Consider the following 18,640-nt stretch of genomic DNA (forward strand, 5'->3'; position numbering starts at 1 on the left):
AGGGTTTTAATACCATTACTACAACAGTAACTAGATTTTGGAGATTAGAGAATAGAAACGAATTGACCAAACTGTTGTTTAAGTTGACAGCGTGTTATTAAAACCCACTCGAAATTGACTCTTATGATGCCTTTGTTCATACAGTAGTGATATACGTTAGCGATTTAAATTTTAGATAGGCTAGTAAATTATAAGGCTTGAAGGTTAAGATCACGATGAAAAAGCCCCAATATATCATCGCTGTGCTTATCTTGCTAGCATCAGTGCCTTCCGAACAAGCAGCAGTTAAATCGAGGGTTACACGCAGCAATGGGTAAGTTGGAACAAATTTCATTACAGCACATAAAAGATTTATTAGTATTACACTCGCAGTTGAAAAAATGCCCACCGAGTTTAAGTAATTGATATATATGCAATATTGGTTTGAAAATCAGCTCGCATAGCGAAGCACTGCTGTTAAAAGAGTGCGGTGGTACGTTCTGCCAAGTATATTAAGAGAAAACCCTGTCTCAAGTACCACAACAAAAGCTTATTCCGAGCAAGTGGTCTTTAGCGAGCACTCCCTGTTCGAATAGTTTAATAAAACCCCGCTCACGATATGAATATGTGGGAAAACGAAGAAAAGCACATTTCGCACGAACCTGGCGACGGGTGAAAAGCTGGTTAGAGTAATTGGCCATAATTTATCACCGCTATTGACCGAGTTCTGGCATATACTTTCAATTTTGTTTAATTAGACTTATTCCGTAAGCAAATCTAGCAGAACGACAAAAATAACTTTCAAGTGTATACTTTTAAATGTACATTTCCGGTTGCGGTATGCGCAATCTACTTAAACCGAAATTTAGCACGAATCTCGGTTTTATTTCGGTTTTGTGCGTACAATAGCGTGTCGATCATACTGCTTCGTGTTTGTAGTGCAAACAAGTAGAGTTATGCGGACTACAGAACTGCACTAGCTCGCGGGGACTCGGCGGCTCAACGAGCCCCTTTGTTAAGTTTACAGCGCTAAATAATTGCGCGTATATCCGGATATGTCTGTCCCTTCATCATGTCTAATTGCACTTCCATCTTGGCCCGATTTATCTTAAATCAAAACATTGTTAAGAACTCGAAAACAGCAGAGTTCTCGGTAAAACTTACAGCGGTAAGTCCAAACGTCGTTATACAAAGCTCAAATTTGTGAATTCTATAAACTTACCAAAATTGGCGCCGTTTTTGCCCTAACCACAGTGACACATACTTACAGAATATTGTTCTGCCCAACAGGACTTGGTAATGTACGTCTTGTGTGTATAATGCTAGCTTAGCTACACGCATAACTTCCGTAACTGTATCCGGCACCGGATTGTGCGGCAAATACCTGTTTAGGGCAAATACATGTTGCTAAGGCCGCAATCTTGCCGACGTGACATAATAAATCCTAAGTATGTGGTGTAGGTATCTAATTCACGTGGTTGTGTGGTATTGAATTGACAGTACAAGGCAGCAACCTGTGTCAAAAAGTTTAATTTAATACGCAACATCGAATTTGAATGACGTATTTATAGGGAGTTCCACCGCTCTGGTCCCATTGTTTGGTTAAGTTACGTAATAAATAAAGATCTTTTACACGAACTAAAGTAAGGCGACCGCGTAATAAAGAAATTGCAGAATGCAAAAAATGTCGAAGCTATTTCACACGTGCGCAATTAAGTTTTATAGAACCCGCTTAACCCCTGCTAAGAATGTATATGCGCGTTTACAGAGCATTCAATAAACGGTCTATTTAAACTTGCACTGGCATAACTATAACTGACAGTACAGTATGAGTGAACGCAGCATAACCAAGGTTATCTTATCAGCACACTTGAGCTTTGGTATGTTGACTTTTACCAATCGAGTTAGCGTCACATCTATAAAGGCAGACGACTGACTGGTTATACAAAAACAAACATAACGCATTGTACGAGTGGCGGGTCGCCGTTTCAAAGGCGTAGCTACCGATTTCCGAAATTAAAGTTTTGGAACAGATGTCGAAACACGTCGAGACTCGACAATTTTCTGTATTGTTCAGAACACTAGACGGGAAACGTCAAAACGGAAGCTCTGCTCTGTTATTTCCCTTATCAAACTACCCAATTAATGTCGTATTACTTGGCTGCCTTTGATTTGTACAAATACAAGGTCACACTATGCGTCGGGCTTTGATATAAGAAACTGAATAAGCCAATAGTTCATTTCTTGATTGTCATGCCCTAATTGCTGTCTGGTTTGTAAATTGAGACATAACCCAGCGGTGCAGATACCGTATCAGTCGGAATGGTCTCTTTAAACCTGGGACCGCCTATGTTACGGACCGCATCAAAGAAAGCTTATTGGAGCAAATCACGTTTGCAATGTAAAAGTTGGTTTTACAGAACTTGTAAATTGAACGTTTGTTGTTTCTAATATAGAGAGACTGTAATATATAGTAGGATGGGAAAAGATGGGACACCTTTCATTCTATTTTCTCGTTCCATTTGGTGGTATACAAAGAACGTTTAAAGAATTATAAAACCGTATCCTCACGATTCCCATAGAACGCCGTTAATTGTTTAAAACAAGATCGAGATATTTGGTTATTATGTGCCAAAGGTGTCCCGTCTCCCCCACTCTACTATACTTAGTAATAAATATCGCGGTGTGTTGGTGTATTGTGCTTGTTGCAAACTAAGTAAGCCTAACTGCCAATAACTGTACAAGTAATATATAAGCCAAATTAACCTGTTTAACATTATGTGCAATTTACCGACGAAACTCTGTATGTGAGTGTAATGGTAGATAAATTATGCTTTGGCTAATTCTTTTGTGTTTTGCTTTAGATATGCATACGGATCGTATTCCTCTAGCCTCTATTCTTTGCATAGGCCTTCCTACGGTGTATATAGCCAACGCAATTCAGCAAGGTACACACACACATATAAACCAACCTAACTGTGTGTGCAAATTACTATGTATGCAATGACGCATGTTTAAAACCGACAATTGCATGCGTATGATACATTATTTCACGCAATTCCCACAAACTTCGTCACCGAATACAATAAATGAACGCTTTTAAAACACAGCGTAACTATGTCACAGATGCGGATTGCATGGAACATATTTCACGCATGGTATCTTTAATGCATGTTGAATATTTTGCATGCGAGCGCACTTGGATTAATTTGCATGATAATTGTAACATTTCTTTTTGACCTTTTTCGTTTGCAAACTGGCAATTTTTCTCAAGACGCAACCTTTCCAACAGGAAACAATTATCGTAGTTAAGCTGGCGCGAGCTTTCGCACCTCTCTTTGTGCGACAATTTCCACTTGCTGTAGGTTAAGGTCGCCACATTTTGCGGACCCTTGACGACATTTGATACCCGTTATCTGAATATCGTAACCATCATCAGATTTCGTTTTCACGCGGATTTCAGACTCAATTTTAGGATTTTACACGTTTTGTGTTCGGTTTTAACGACTTACAGAACACACATTTCTTTGTAAAAAAATACAAGTTGATATAAAATAAACAATTTTAGATTTGTGTGTAGATAACCCGCGTATAACAAATGTGATTTTTGGAGTAACATTAAATTGAATAAAATCTTTTTTTCGCCTATATACAGTCTATATATGGTTACGCAATATGTTAAGTAGAACACGAAATACAGCATAGTTAACGTTTTTAAACCACATTCTTGCCTTATGACGTCAAAGTGAGGTAACTTTCACCTTGAACTGTTTACTTTCTAACTTAAAGCTTTCACATACCAAACACCCCACCACCCTTAACGACTTTCCTATTTTTCCACGTTGTACTTAAGCATCATACGTGTTATATTAGTCACATGGGACACTTACATTCTATTTTCTCGTCCCATTTGGTAGTAAACTAAGAACATTCAAAGAAATATAAAAACGTATTCTTACGACTCTTATGGACCGTTAATAATTGTTTAAAACACGATCAGAATGTTTGTATATTATGTGCTATACGTGTCCCAGCTTTCCCCCACATCACACATCGCATGCTGGCTCTGCAAATCCTAGATCTCCCAGCGGTTTTATCACATAGGACTTCGCCCATGTGGAGTAGGCTACAATATTAAGCTAAGCCCGAGTTCTTAATTACGAACTATTGTTTCTTATTTGGGACATTTTACACTGATCGTAATATCTTTCATATTCCTATAAATTGTCACCACTAATTTGGAGAAGATGCCCAAATTAATCTTTAATTCTCTTGTTGTCATGCCATCAATTCGAAAATTAGCAGCATGTTTAGCATTTCGTATCAGACTTCATAAAAGTCAACAAAAAACGCAACATTCTGTATTGAAACCTTATTATGTTCAGATCAAGCATTCATACTCCTCGGGGTGCAGAGAGAAACGTATACAGCGGGAGATTTTGTTCCTACCCCTCAGTAAAACTTGTTCCCCAAAGATTTAAGAATGGGACGCAGACCTACCTCAAACGCGTGGTGTCCCAGTGCCCGTGGTCATCACTATATTGTAATCCTAAAGTCAGGTAGGCAACTGTGTTGACAAAAATGCTGAAAAGCTCCTGGCGGCTTGATGTGGTTAAAACCTGCAGCATTAATATTTGTTATGTTCCACATTTTTTTATGTTTTATTCACATTTTTGGGGGGAGGGGGCGCTTTACTGATTTTTTTTAAATTTATTCAAATACCCTTGTGAGGTAATTAAGGTTCCGATTTTTAAAGACGTCTGTCTATTTCTGGATAAAAACTGTATATATTTCAAATTTGTTAAACTGCATTTTGTAATTTCAGTTACGTTGTAGCAAGCAGATATACTTACTCTGTCCGTCTGCAAAGTGTAACAACTGACGAGTGGAAATGCTGTCCTGGTTTCTCTGGCGATAACTGTGAAAACGGTAAGTTAGCAACACATCATGTTACATAGTACCACAAACGCTTTCGTGTATAGAATAAATTTAGACAAGACCGCATATTGGTACCGTAAAACGCCCCATCATTGACTTGGGGGTCTCCACTTTGGCCCAAAATCATCATTGTTTAAAAAATGATTTTCTTCGTACATAAATTATTGTGTAAAGTTTTTTTTGTGTATAATGTGTATATGGGTGGTTGGGGTAATATGACCCATATTTTATTCTCTTTTACCGTCTTATTTGGCAGTTAACAAGCAGCATTTAAGCATTATACAACCGTACCCAGCGACTCTAAAAATAATTAACTGTTAAAAAAGTAGGAAATATACAAAATTGTGTCATACACAGGGAAAATGATTAAAATTAGTGTTCACCCCTATTTAATAGTTCATTTCTCATTGTTCTATACAGCTGTACGCGATCCGTAAATTACGAAATTCTCACAAAACCACTAACATTTTATTCAAGTCAGGTCAACAAGTTTTCAAAAATAGCAAAAGCTGACACATGTGTTATAGTTAGATCTGGGCGGAAACAAAGTAGTTATGTTGCGGTATGCCAATAATTCATGTCATTCAAACCAATACAGCTCGTATGCGTATTTGCAGTGAAAGCAGCTTTCGCTCTGAACCGCTTATACTTCATGCTTCGTTTCGAAACATTTAGCGTGAAATGTAAATACCAAACAAGAGTATCGGTTTTAGGATCATCGAGAATTTACTTTGTCTTATTTTGGTCCAAAACATAAACCTGTTGGGGATTTGATGTAGGCCTATAATCTAATGAATAATAGTGACCGCAGTTCTAGTATAGTTCCCAGCGTTGTCAGACGTCCTTTAAATTGTCATGCTTCGTATGAGCTGTCTGAAATTTCCACAATTTTAGCGCAACCATTTTTTATATAGACAGGCTAATTTTGTGGGAATTACTCGTTTTTACCTCTGATTCCTATTTAGCGGAGATAAGTTTGGTTTTGCTCGTCTAGACGCGGCATTTGTTAAATCAAACGTTGACCTAATCGTTTTTTTACGATTTCGGAAACCACAAGGGAAAGTAGTTGTACTCGGACGTTGATTGCCGGCGCTAAAAATACAAATGACGGCAAATTCAAAAGTAGAAAGACTCCGGCTGTTTACCTAACGAGATCGAAGCTTGGTCGGTCGAAATTAGCGGCTTTGAAAGTTTATTTGCTTAGTTATTACGTGCTGGACGTAAGGTCACCTCGATCGTTAAAACTCGCATTTTTTATTTGGTCACAGAGCGTTTTATGCTGTCAGTGCTGATAACGGATTGGTTGAGCTTATTTACGTAAATAGGATAATCACCGTAAGTTTAAACACACGGTGACGTAACTTGTTCTTTGCGTTTTCTCCGCCTTTGTTTGAGTCGTATGTTTAAGGCTTATGGGAATAGAAATTTCATCATTGTCTCTTTATTTTCTAATTTACAATGTTGCAGTACAGCAGGTCATACGCGGTGTATGCTTATATTTCTGCGCTGAATTAAACAGCGTTGTTTACACCACTGTACACTCATCGGTCACTTCGGAACGAGCAAAAATTACAAAAACATTTGCGTTTACATTTCGGCACGCAGCGGGAGATTGAAAACCGTTAGAGTTATTGTTTCTGTGGTTTTTGATCCAATTTTCTAAATCGAAATATCCTCAAGGAAATGGAGGTAGACAAAACCTTTCCTGTCACAGCCAAATACATTGGAATACATTGGTAATATATTTGATTACCTTCAATTTCGGTTTGGATATTGTCTATCTCGCCGCAGCGGATGTAGACTTTGTGTATCTCGGAAACCGTTGTCCATTTTAAGTACCGTCTTAAGGATACAAAGAGAGTTCTTCCTTTTACAAAGGGTCTGTGTAATTACTAATATTTTGCGCTAATTGCCACTTGAAAGCGGCATCTGCGGTTTAAAATACGGGGTGCGTTCATGAGTCATCTCTTACTAACAGTGGATGTTAGGATTACGATATTCGGGTCTTAAATCTGCACTGTATGGAGTTAGACCAACATTGATACGATTTGCTGTTTGTTATCACACAAACACAACGTAATATGTTTAGCATTCGACCCTTCGACGAAATATAAAGCCCCTTTGTAAGCAGTATGTTACATTCTCCCTGTCTGGCACAACAGACTTTGTTTAGTACGTGATTCATATCCTGGTGTGGGCAAGTGTACAGCTACAAGACAGTAGCTGTAAATTTACGGAAACGAAACGAAATTATTCACACTTTGTTTGTATAACTTAAACGTAAAGACAATTTTATGTTGAAAGCAGTTTTTATGTAGGAACTGATCTATCTAGGGTGGCTGCATAATGTTTTATATGCCTTAAGTAAACGGGTAGCAGATCAAATCGGAAGCTCCACGAACCTGTCGCGCCCGTCTGCATACTCCCACGGTTGAGTGATTTCCAAGTCACGTGGTATCGGCGGAGCAACTGCTTGTCGAAACATAAAGCGATTTCCGAACCGCACTTTACACTATAGAACCGCGGAATAACGCAAATTCTATTTTGAGTGCCGGGTGGTCTGAGTGGCAGGCGGGTTAAGTAGCAGCGCATATTATAACCATTACTGAAAGCCTATAAACTGCAAAATGCATTCAGACTTATGCACCATCTCTTTCGCGGTTTAGCGAGTTCTCAAAACGTCCAGAATTGTCGGTTGGGGCCTGTAGGGCATAATGACATATTGTCTATTTTTACCATAAGCTGTTAAACTCACGGAACATAATTGCGAATTAGTTTTAGAATTGTGATCTTCTAATGCGATCATAAGGACTTAATAACACTAATTTACCGATCCGGGAAAATCTCGGTTCGTCTTGTTGCTTTTTTCTGCGTCGGTCACGCTTCGTTTATTTAGCTTGACGTCATTATTCTATGCAGCTGGGCGCCTTTGTCGCTTTTCAATTAGCGTGAATCCGGCGATGTCACGCAGAAGCTTCTAATATGTCGTCACAAAACGGTTACGCTAGGTTTTTATCAAAGCTGGGGTACCGCAGCGCATCAGATGTTTACGCAGCAGAGAAAAATTACTCAAACCCCCAACCCTTAAATTTTTAAAGCCCTCGTGAATTTTAAACGACTAAAAACATTGAATTAGTCAGAAAGCGCTTCCCAAGCGACAAATCAAAGGAAGTGTCGTCATTCTTAATTACTTCGCGATCGCCAATATTTTAAAATACAGGAAACTGTAAGTCACAAATTGTGGAATATAAGTTTTTATTTTATTTTTCAGCATGCTACAACTGCAGCAGCTTGAGCAACTTGCAGGAGCAAATCGATCTCCTATCACAACAGGTATGTGGGGCTGCATTTTTTAGTTTGAATTTTCAAAAATGTATAGTAGGGTGGGGGAAGATGGGACACCTTTAGCACATAATATCCAAATATCCTAATCGTGTTTTAAACAATTAACAACGCTCTATCGGGTTTGTGAGGATATAGTTTCATAATTATTTGAATGTTCTTTGTTTACTACCAAAGGGGACTTGCAAATCGAGTTAATGGGTGTTCCATCTTTCCCCACACTAATGTATAGTGTTTCATAGGAATAACACTCACAAAATGGTCAACTTAGCCTTTTGTGAATAAAAAGTTTTAAAGTTTTTTTTTTTTCGTTGAAAATAATCTTTAGCCTTCAGCGACTTAGTTTCAGATAAAAGGCCGCGAAAGAATAGCAGTATGGCAAAGGGCAGATTTATAAAATGACCTTCCGACCCTACGTCATAGCGTGACAAATTTTTTTCCCATTTTCTCGTTTGACTTTTTTGAATTCACCGGAATAAAAGGTGACGGGTTTGTAAACTACCTGGGCAGCTATAGATGCGTTATATTGATAAGGGTCTTCAAGTAAGTGAGGAAATCGTATTCGTGGGGTAAGTAGTTGACACTTAACAATAAACAGAAGCAAACAAATGCTGCGTTTGATATATTCTTCCAAAAAAACTTTGCGGTCTTAAAAACAATATGGTAAAGTTTTGTGTAAACTATTGCTAAAACCACACCCTAGAAATTGAAAATGTAAACCGTATAAGATGTGCGAATTTCCCGCACTATACTGTGGCCTAGAGATGCGCTGGAATGTTATGTTAACACACAAACTTGATGGAACAGCCATAAAATATGAGCAGAACAGCTAAACTCCATCAAGACACGTCATTTATCTGAGTCTAACATGTCAAGTCGTTTTCACCACATGATATATACACCTCATGTACAAATACAATCCGCACCTGGCGTGTTGATCCTCTTGTCATGTGTCACTTGGCCGTGGTAGGAACATTATACAAGCAAATCTGTAGACATTTCGTCCGCAAACACGGATGTAGAATTCCGCGCCAGCTTGTTTTAGACGCTGTATGTTAAAACCTGCGTAAAGGGAAATATATTATCGTGTTTTTAGTATTTTTCATCGGTAATAGTGTGGAATAAACGCAGAAACAAAGATAGCGCGTTAATTTAGTATAGTAGGGTGGGGGAAGACGGGACACCTTTAGAACATAATATCCAAATATCCTGATCGTGTTTTTACAATTAACAACGGTTTATGGGAGTCGTGAGGATACAGTTCTATAATTTTTTGAATGTTCTTTGTTTACTACCCAATGGGACGAGAAAATAGACCGAAAAGGTGTCCAATCTTCCCCCATCCTACTATATGTTGTTTTATATTAACGTGGGTAACATTCTACGAAAAAAATCACAAATCTGTTTACACGATAGTTAAAACTTCTTTCAAAATTTAGATATCTGGTAATTCAGAAGCTGGAAATTCCCAAACTTCTGGTGGCGTCGTATCACGTGGTCCAGAAGGACCTGCAGGCCCTCGTGGACCACCCGGGCGTGTTGGACCCCCTGGTGCTTCAGGCACTCCTGGTCGCAAAGGTGAACAAGGACTGCCCGGGCGTAATGGAGCAGATGGTCGACAGGGTCGTCGTGGAGCGAAGGGGGCGTCAGGAGCGGAAGGACCACAAGGAGAAATTGGTTTACCAGGTGAGCATTCAAGAGACCTATTCTAATATCGTACTGTGGGGTAAGATGAGACATCTTTAGCACATAATATACAAATATCCTAATCGTGTTTTAAACATTTAACAACGTATATAAATTGATTGCATGTAAAAGAAATAATTTTACAGGTGCTCCGGGACCGCGCGGGGAAACGGGCGATGCCGGGACGAAGGGAGAAAGAGGTATTTATAATTTAACCATCTTTAAATACTTGAATGAGTGAGTGAATGATATACTTGATTGTTTCCCGTCACACCACCAGTGGTCCTTGGTCCTTTGAACATAGCTACGCGACATAAACATCATTGGTATACATTTACACCAACCCTCGATAGGCAGAGAGTATATCGCTGAATGGGGAACGTCGTTTCAAGGTGTTTTTAGAATTAGATCAAACGATAAAGAAATTGACCCAATTGCGATGCAAATAACTCTTAGCGGCTATTAATTAACCTTGAGTTTACAAACCACTTCGTACAACTTGTACTCCGCTGCTGTTCAAACAAAACACAAGTGTGGTCCTGCACTTAAGCTTTAAAACAACGATGACGACAAATCCAACGGACAAACAACTAATAAAGTCGTTGCCATTATAGATGTTTAAAACTACTTCTGGTTTAAACTACCATAATTGCGTTGTTCCAGGAAATTACGATTAAACCATAAAACGTATTAAACGGCGTTTGTATTATGCCATATACGAATGACGAGAACAATTTCGATTTTCCGGGTTTAATATTCCTTTAATGTTGTATTTAATGTTTAAAAATACAGAAAACCAAGGTCCAAAAAAGAACGTTGATTAAAAGTTGACTTGTAGGGGAATATACATTGGGAAAACCCCTACTAAGAAGAAAACTTTCTTGCATTTATTGAATGTCATAAGATGGTAACATTAAACTTTAGTGGTTTTAAACATCTTCATTTAAAATCATAGGCAACACTGGAGAAAAGGGTGCGGCTGGTGAAACAGGAAACACTGGTCCACAAGGCATACAGGGTCCGGCAGGAATTAGTGGAACACCGGGCATTTCGGGAGCAGTTGGGCCACAAGGGCCACCAGGCCCACCAGGAGTGTGCACGTGTGGGCCGAACAATATAATAACCCAACCCCCTCCAACTGAACCAAGTAAGTCACACTAATAGCTTTTTGCAAGGTTAATTACCTCATAGGGTGTTTCACTCTATAATTTACTCAGTCACACGAATTAAGAAACAGCTTAATTCTCGGTTTTGATATAATTCTAAACCACAGAAATGAAACCTAATCAGTATAAGTAGCATGTGCAATACAGTCTACAGGTGTCTTTGTAATCTTTATTTTAGGTACCCTAAAGCCATTTTATGTCACCTTATTATTTGAGTCACGTTCTGTTTGCTGACTAATAATCATAAAGTTTTTCTTGGCGTGAAACGATACTAGTTTAGATGTTATCAGGCACTGTGGTGGGAGAATGCGGTTTTTGATCTGCCAAAATAAACACTGTTTGAAATCTATGTTGTCTTTGCTTTGATCACAATTTCTTGACAAAAACACTGTTTGCATTATGTGTCATATTAATTGCACACCCGGAGTTTTCTTAGTATTATTATGCGAAAGCACAGAATTGTATGTGTGAACAGGTTTACGGGAATATAATATGTTTACACAATTATTTAAATGCACCAAAAGCACTTCTTTTTTATATTCGTTGCGCAGTAATGTCTGTGTGGGTCCCATGTGTTCTGTGTTAAGTAAAGTACTTTTTAGTCTCTGCAGCTTACCCAAGAAAAGTGGAGGGGGTTCAGATAATAGGTTTGTGTGTTTGTTGTGAAATGAGAATAGTGGTTGCCTGTACTGCAGTTATATCGGCTGTTTGATGTCCATCTCCACACAGCTGCCAATTTCACATTTTCTGTTCAATCACATTCGCTCTTGCTTTTGCTTGGCAAGCTTTCATATTGTTAAACATCTGTTCTTTAATTTAATGTAAAATTTGGTTAGAATTTTTGTTATTTCAGTTGATTTGATTAGCTTTTATTATTGTGTTGTCATAATGCATGATTATCTTTGCTTTCTGTATGAATCTGCTTGGCTCTTCTTAATTAATTGAATGCAGAAGAGTTGACGGCAAATCTTCAATCTGGAAAATCAACTGCAAGCTGGACTGGCCCTTTGTTGGTTGATTTTTGTGCAAGTCAACTTTGGAGGAGACGAGTTACTGAATTGAGCTGTGATTTTGATAAAGAGAACACGCTTTCACTTCCTGGAAGAAGATTCAGGAGGGGAGAAGGGTTGGAGGGAGGAAATGGTCCTGGGAGAAAAGGTGGCACGTTTTGTTTGTTTGAATCCTCTCCTCGGCCTCCGGGGGGAGAATGGACGCTTGAAAATGCGATGGACTTCTTACGAGAAGATTACTGGAGTACAACATCTCCAGAAGACTCTGCTGATATACCTCAGGAAAATGAGGGACCTATTCTACCTCAAGCACCAGTCAATGGTGAAAGTTTACCAGACGATTTTTTTCTCATATACCGAAGACCTACCTCTCACAACCCAAGAAATCATCAGGCAAATATAGCTCAGCTTGCAAGTCCATTTTTCTCAAACGATCTTCATGGGATTTGTATGACTTTCCGGTATCTTGTGCGTGGACACAGTCTATCAGATGCTGGACTGTTGGTCTACCTTCTGCCCTGCAATTCTGCTTATAAATTCCCAGTTCTTAACCTCACTGCAACACCAAACAACCTCACCAATGTATGGCTTCGAGCTGTCGTCCCACTACCAGATTATAAGAGGCCATACCGGGTGATCCTGGAGGCAAGACCGGGCTCTGGTGGTCTGGAGTTACTTGCTGTGGATGACGTGATATTTTCCGAGTGCGGTGAGTTAGCGCTGCATCTTGGAGTAGGGTAGCTGGTAGTAACACCACATGTGGGCTCTTTGGTATTAATCAAAAAATCATAGTAAAAAAATTTTAAAAAAAGGAAAAAAAACATGATTCTATAAAACAGAATTAAACTTTACAATCCCGACAAAAAGCTTAAAATCAAACTGGTCAAAATATGTAAATGTTTTTAACAAAGTGCCCACTGTAATTGGTGTTAATTCCAGGTAGCGGTCATGTTGGTGCAAGTAGCTATATCATCCACGTTTCGTAATCTTGTCATTAGCGTGAATAACCCAATTAATCAACGATTTTGTTTGTTTTGTTGCTCATTTAATCGTTGTGCCGGTGCAGTAATTTGTATGCGCCAAAGTAATATGGTTTCTGTTTGCTGTGTTTGTTTTAATTCATGTTACCCGTGTGCTTTTGCTTTGCTGTGTTTTGCTGTTGCCTCTCTGAGATGTAAATTAGAAAAAAATTAGCAGAAAATGTAAAGTTCTGTTTTTTCATGTCATTTTTATCAAAAATATTAACTATCGGTGATTTTTTCTCATTTTCAGTTTCCACATGTCACCTCTCCTCTGCATTGCTTTCCTAAAGGTGTTAATAATTTGTCAACTGCATGTTTTGTGTGCTATTTAAACTGTGGTGATCATTCGCATGCCGTTATAATTTATATTTTTTATGTAAAGTCATGCTCCTAATTTGTCAAGCATGAACAAGCTTTTGGTAGATTTAGAAATACCAGCACACTGAAAAACTCTATTGATTTTGATGATTTTAGTAGATGTTTTAGTTAGAAATCTGTTTGAAACCTTTGATCGAAACAAATCATTTAGCTGTAGATACGTTTTGTTAACCCTGCTCTGTTTTTGAATAAATCTAGTATTTAAATTGTTCCATTTATTTGGCAGGTTCAAACTCTTGTATGTACCAAGGGCAGCAAAGATCCAACAACGAGCTATGGAAGTCTGAAGATTGTCAAGAATGTTTATGCCAAGATGGAGTTGTCACTTGCTTTGAAATTCTTTGCCCAACAATCGCATGTCGTTTTACGTACAAACCAGTCGGGTATTGTTGTAAAGTTTGTTGCCCAAACCAAGAAGTTGATTTTGTTACCGGTAAGCAAAACTAAATGATTGGCAAAATTGGCAAAAAAGTTAAAAATCAATCACATATAAAGTTACATATATTTAGTAACTTCAGGCGCATAGTGCATAAAGCCATCACTGTCTTGCCGTATCTAATAATAGGGTTTTTCAATTGAAATGTTTTAAATATTCTGTGAATACAACAGTTTGATGGCCATGCCTTTGAAAAAGAAGATTTTATTCCAAGGTGAAAAGTAAATGCAATTCATTTTTGAACACAGAAGGCAGTGGTTGACAGAAAGCAATATGATCTGCTTTAATTTTTCATCTTGCAAAATAAAATCCTTGTATATTGAAAGAGAAGAATTTATTACAAGCCCAAAAGTAAATTTAGTTCATTTTTGATTACAGAAAGCAGTGGAGATATTTACACCGATGGTTCTGATGATAATACAGAATACAACACAAGTGAAATAGATGAAAATGAGCTTTATTCAACTTACCCAACATATGAGACAGATACTCCAGCACCAACCACCGAGATGAGAATGGATATTCTTGGATGTCCCATCGCTCCACAACCAAGGACAAGCACAAGTAAGTTTTAAAACTAATAATCTTATATTAAATTATGTTGTTTTATTTTGCCGGTACTTTTAAGAATTTGTAATTAACAGATTTAGTATACTGATCATTTTCTTTTAAAACAGGTTGTTTTATTTTTACCGCTACTTGTTTTATTTCTACTGGTGCAAATGTAATTTTTTCAGTTCCATAGCTGCATAGCACATTAAAATTTACATTTCACATTAAAAAAAATTGATAAACAAAAACAACGTTTATTTCCAAAATGACACCTAAAAGAGAAAAGTAAAGAAGAATGGATGTATAGCAATGTCTTTATCAGCATGGGGGGTCCATTGTTGGTGACAATGATATTAATATCCAGGGGTCTTTGTAATCCTTGGTTTGTTTATTCATTCAACCACATAGGATTATATAGAATGTCAAACTTTTATGACTGTGTTTAAGGTGATAATAAATTGACGCAGCATGTGTTTATTTGCTCACCACAATGTTTATCAGGACCCTCAAATTCAAATAATATATTCTGAGTGACTGACAGCAGAATACGTGGATAGTTAAGGCTTGCTTTACAAAGAATGTCATATATTTCTACAATACACAAAGAATTTTCAATAAGGGAAGTCTTAAAAAACTTCACAGCCATAAGCGAATGGTAATAAACTCTTTTGCACACAATCCTTTTCTCAAAGGGTCTATTGAACAGAATGCATTGTGTGTCTGCAATCAATTATAATAGTACTCTTGATAAAATCACTGTTAAAGAATTGACCAATTTTCTGCAAGTCATAAAGTTTTGTTTGACAGTTGGTAAATTGAAACAAAACATTTTGGAGTCAAGTTACAGATGAAGTGTGTAACGATAAAACAAAGGACTCAATATCTCAAACAACTGTTGTTTGTCAAAACCATTAAGATAAGGGGGGTCTGTTATAATGATGCCACCCAGGAAGACCAAACAAAGTCAGTATCGCACTAATGTGAAGTGACAATAGTAAATGGCAGGCAAACTTATCACATAACAAATGATGTAATTATTAACTTTTTAAAACAGTCAAGTCTATTATTAAATCCTTGAAGTGGTATTGGCCCAGCTCCTTAACCTTTTAAATAATGAAATTTATTTCACGCCCAGGATCAACTTACGCGTTATCCGTTTTTATTTTAGTTATCTATTTTAAAACACTTGAGATAGCCCATCCTATAATAGCGGCAACTTCTGACAAAATTTATGGCATTTAAACAAGTCAGGACATTTACACAATCTGAATAAATGCTTCAGCACATTAAAGGTTTAACTTAACTTTTGTGAATTTTAAATGTGAATTTTTAAAAAGAACTTCGTTTTCTACACTCGAATGCACCAATACAGTAATTTTAAGAAATTACATAAAAATACAAACAACTCTACAGTTTAGGCTGTGTTGTTGTTTGTTCATTTATTGGTCAATCTGTATACTGTGTTTTTATTTTATCTTTTGGCTATATGTATATTTTTGTATAAAAACAAATATTCTTGTATATAAAAATTAAGATAATGTTCTTGGTTAAGGCTTTTTAATATCTCGCTCATTTTATGTAAGACTGTAAGGAACTAATATATGTTTACCAGAGTTTTTTTAAATATCACGCTTGTTTTATGCAAGTAACTAATAATCTATGTTTACCAGATATTGATGCTGTTTGCAAACTACGAAAAGACACAGGACCATGCAGGGGAAGATTTACTAAGTTTTACTTCGATAAAAGAACGAGAAGTTGCCGTCAGTTTACGTACGGAGGTTGCGAAGGAAATGCAAACAATTTCGATTCTCCAGACGATTGTAGAAGATTGTGTGTTGACGCTGCAAATCCAAATCGTTCTCCACCAAGAAATGGAAGTGAGTAAATGCATAACTGGTTAGGTCGTGTGCATTTAAGCATAGATAATTAGGCAATATATTTCACCTAAGTACCCCATAAACGAGTGGTGTTTAGGTGACCAGAAAAAGATGTACCTTATAGTGCACTGAGGTTAAAATAGACAAATTGTAAAATAAAATATATTCTTACAAACGGGCCCATTGTTTATATTCTTACTAATTTTGGAAAGTTGTTTCTGGTGTGACATATATAAAATAATTTATAGATTCGAATCTACCTAGTCGTTGTTACCACCCGGTAATGGCTGGCGATTGCAGGGGTTCAAATCCCCGATTTTACTACGATTCGGGCACCGGTATGTGCCACCTATTTACATACGGCGGATGCGGGGGGAACGAAAACCGCTTTTTCGACCCCACTGAATGCAAACGAGTTTGTGGGGGTAAACCTGTATACCCAGGTTTAGGTACTAAAGCCCCGCCCCCAGAAAGTTTGGTATCCATAGGTGGGTTAAAATCGCTCAAGCATGTCTCCCTTTTACTCACACAGTCTCATTCCATTTATTTTTCATTTCCAATTAACTCCCACCTAACTCACTTAATGTAAAAGCATTGTGCCGATACGTTATAATGCTTTTACCTAGAAGTAAAACTAGTGGTGTCACTCTCACTACGCTAACAGTTTAGTAGATAAGCTGAAGAGATACAATGTATGGTGCATAGTGTATGAGGAAGCATGAAAATACTGTTAAACTAATAAAAAGCAAACCTAAACATTTACAAATACTTCAAACTACTTAACAATAAATATTCTGAAATATTCATAACGAATAGTCTTGCATTTGTAGTATAATTTCCAAAAAAGCAGTATTGCATTTTGAGAAAAAATAAAACAATTATTCTGAAATATTCGTAACAATCAAAAAGATCTTGTTACTACATGAAGAACTCAATTTAAAACTGCTATGAATTCATAGATGATGATATTCGGCCACGACAAGCAGGAAGATGCAGAGAAGAGAAATTAGTTGGACCTTGCAAGGCAAGAATGCCTCGGTTTTACTTTGATACCAACGCTGGTCGGTGCCGACTTTTTACTTATGGGGGTTGCAGGGGAAACGAAAATCGTTTCTTGACACCGTGGGCATGTAGGGATACATGTGGCGGCGCAGAACCTGTTTATACTGAAGAGGCCTCAGGTATTGTAACTTTAAATTCTACCAAACTATATTTCCATTTAAATATTCTCTGCGAAATAAAATTACAAACCTAATTGAAATCTTTCGCTGATTTTAAAAATCTTTTGTTTATTATGTATGGAAAACAGTTTGAAGATACCTGTTTCTGATGGCTACACACTTGACTTTTTAGATCCTACTACAGCCTGTCACTTGCCAAAAGTAAGAGGCCCATGCAAAGGCAGCATACCTCGCTTCTACTACAACCCAACTACAAACAGATGCCAAATATTTGTGTACGGCGGGTGTGCTGGAAATGATAACAATTTCGAAACACCAAGACAATGCCAAGCACTTTGTGGAGGGGATGTCAGTTTTGAATATGAAAGAAACACAGGAGAAACTGCTCGAACAAGATCTAATACACTTACTTCATCAGAACCACCAAGTATGTGCTAGTGCTATTATTTTTATTCATATGCTACCTGCAAAAGGATATGCAAAACTACCTGATAAAACCTTAACTGTCGGTCACTTAAAACCGTAGTTACTTTAGTTAGGTACATACATAGAAACCGTAGTTAGGTACATACATAGAAGGCCATTATTGTCCAAACAGTAAACACTCTGCTGTGGCACTCTTAGTGTTGGAGTAATGGGATAACCCTGGCCTAAATGCTAGGTTTTATGGTGGTGCCCCACATTGTAAAAAAAATATAAAAAATACAAAGTAAACTGTATAGCTAAATTCAAGCTTCCATCAATAAAAGATAAATCACATCTATTACTTACAGTGGTTCCTGCTGAGTTTTGCGCAACTCCCATGGAAGAAGGGCCATGCCGGGCGTCACTTTATCGTTACTACTTCAACAGCGAGACTCAACTGTGCTCTGTGTTTGTGTACGGTGGTTGTCGTGGTAACCAGAACAACTTCATGGCTCCAGAGGAGTGTCAAGCGGCTTGTGGTGGGGAAGGTTTTAACTTTACTGTAACAACAAGTCAACAAAATGAAGGTAAATACACACATTTAAGAAAAAAGCAATCTTCATATGTAGGCTATTAATTAGGAGTAAAACTGTATAAAAATAAAC

The 18,640-nt window shown here is 37.5% G+C and overlaps 1 protein-coding gene across 8 annotated transcripts in view; it reads left to right on the forward strand.

The window, feature by feature from the left end:
* LOC100180559 (papilin-like) overlaps window positions 1–18,640 on the forward strand; it is a 20,765-nt gene continuing 2,125 nt past the window's right edge. The window contains exons 1-16 of one of the 8 annotated variants that reach the window (XM_018816409.2): window positions 1–313; window positions 2,844–2,927; window positions 4,365–4,538; window positions 4,805–4,908; window positions 8,189–8,250; window positions 9,699–9,945; window positions 10,092–10,145; window positions 10,901–11,092; window positions 12,063–12,830; window positions 13,748–13,954; window positions 14,336–14,521; window positions 16,180–16,389; window positions 16,638–16,877; window positions 17,349–17,570; window positions 17,743–17,997; window positions 18,344–18,562. In XM_018816409.2, the coding sequence (XP_018671954.1) occupies window positions 216–313; window positions 2,844–2,927; window positions 4,365–4,538; window positions 4,805–4,908; window positions 8,189–8,250; window positions 9,699–9,945; window positions 10,092–10,145; window positions 10,901–11,092; window positions 12,063–12,830; window positions 13,748–13,954; window positions 14,336–14,521; window positions 16,180–16,389; window positions 16,638–16,877; window positions 17,349–17,570; window positions 17,743–17,997; window positions 18,344–18,562 (3,322 nt within the window). In that variant the 5' untranslated portion in view covers window positions 1–215. Of the gene's footprint in view, window positions 314–2,843; window positions 2,928–4,364; window positions 4,539–4,804; window positions 4,909–8,188; window positions 8,251–9,698; window positions 9,946–10,091; window positions 10,146–10,900; window positions 11,093–11,713; window positions 11,759–12,062; window positions 12,831–13,747; window positions 13,955–14,335; window positions 14,522–16,179; window positions 16,390–16,637; window positions 16,878–17,348; window positions 17,571–17,742; window positions 17,998–18,343; window positions 18,563–18,640 lie in introns of all 8 variants that reach the window. The other 7 variants (XM_026839327.1, XM_026839330.1, XM_026839328.1 and 4 more) reach the window with 7 other exon arrangements.

The sequence above is a fragment of the Ciona intestinalis genome, unplaced genomic scaffold, assembly GCF_000224145.3.
Source record: "Ciona intestinalis unplaced genomic scaffold, KH HT000184.2, whole genome shotgun sequence".
In the NCBI taxonomy this organism is placed as follows: Eukaryota; Metazoa; Chordata; class Ascidiacea; order Phlebobranchia; family Cionidae; genus Ciona; species Ciona intestinalis.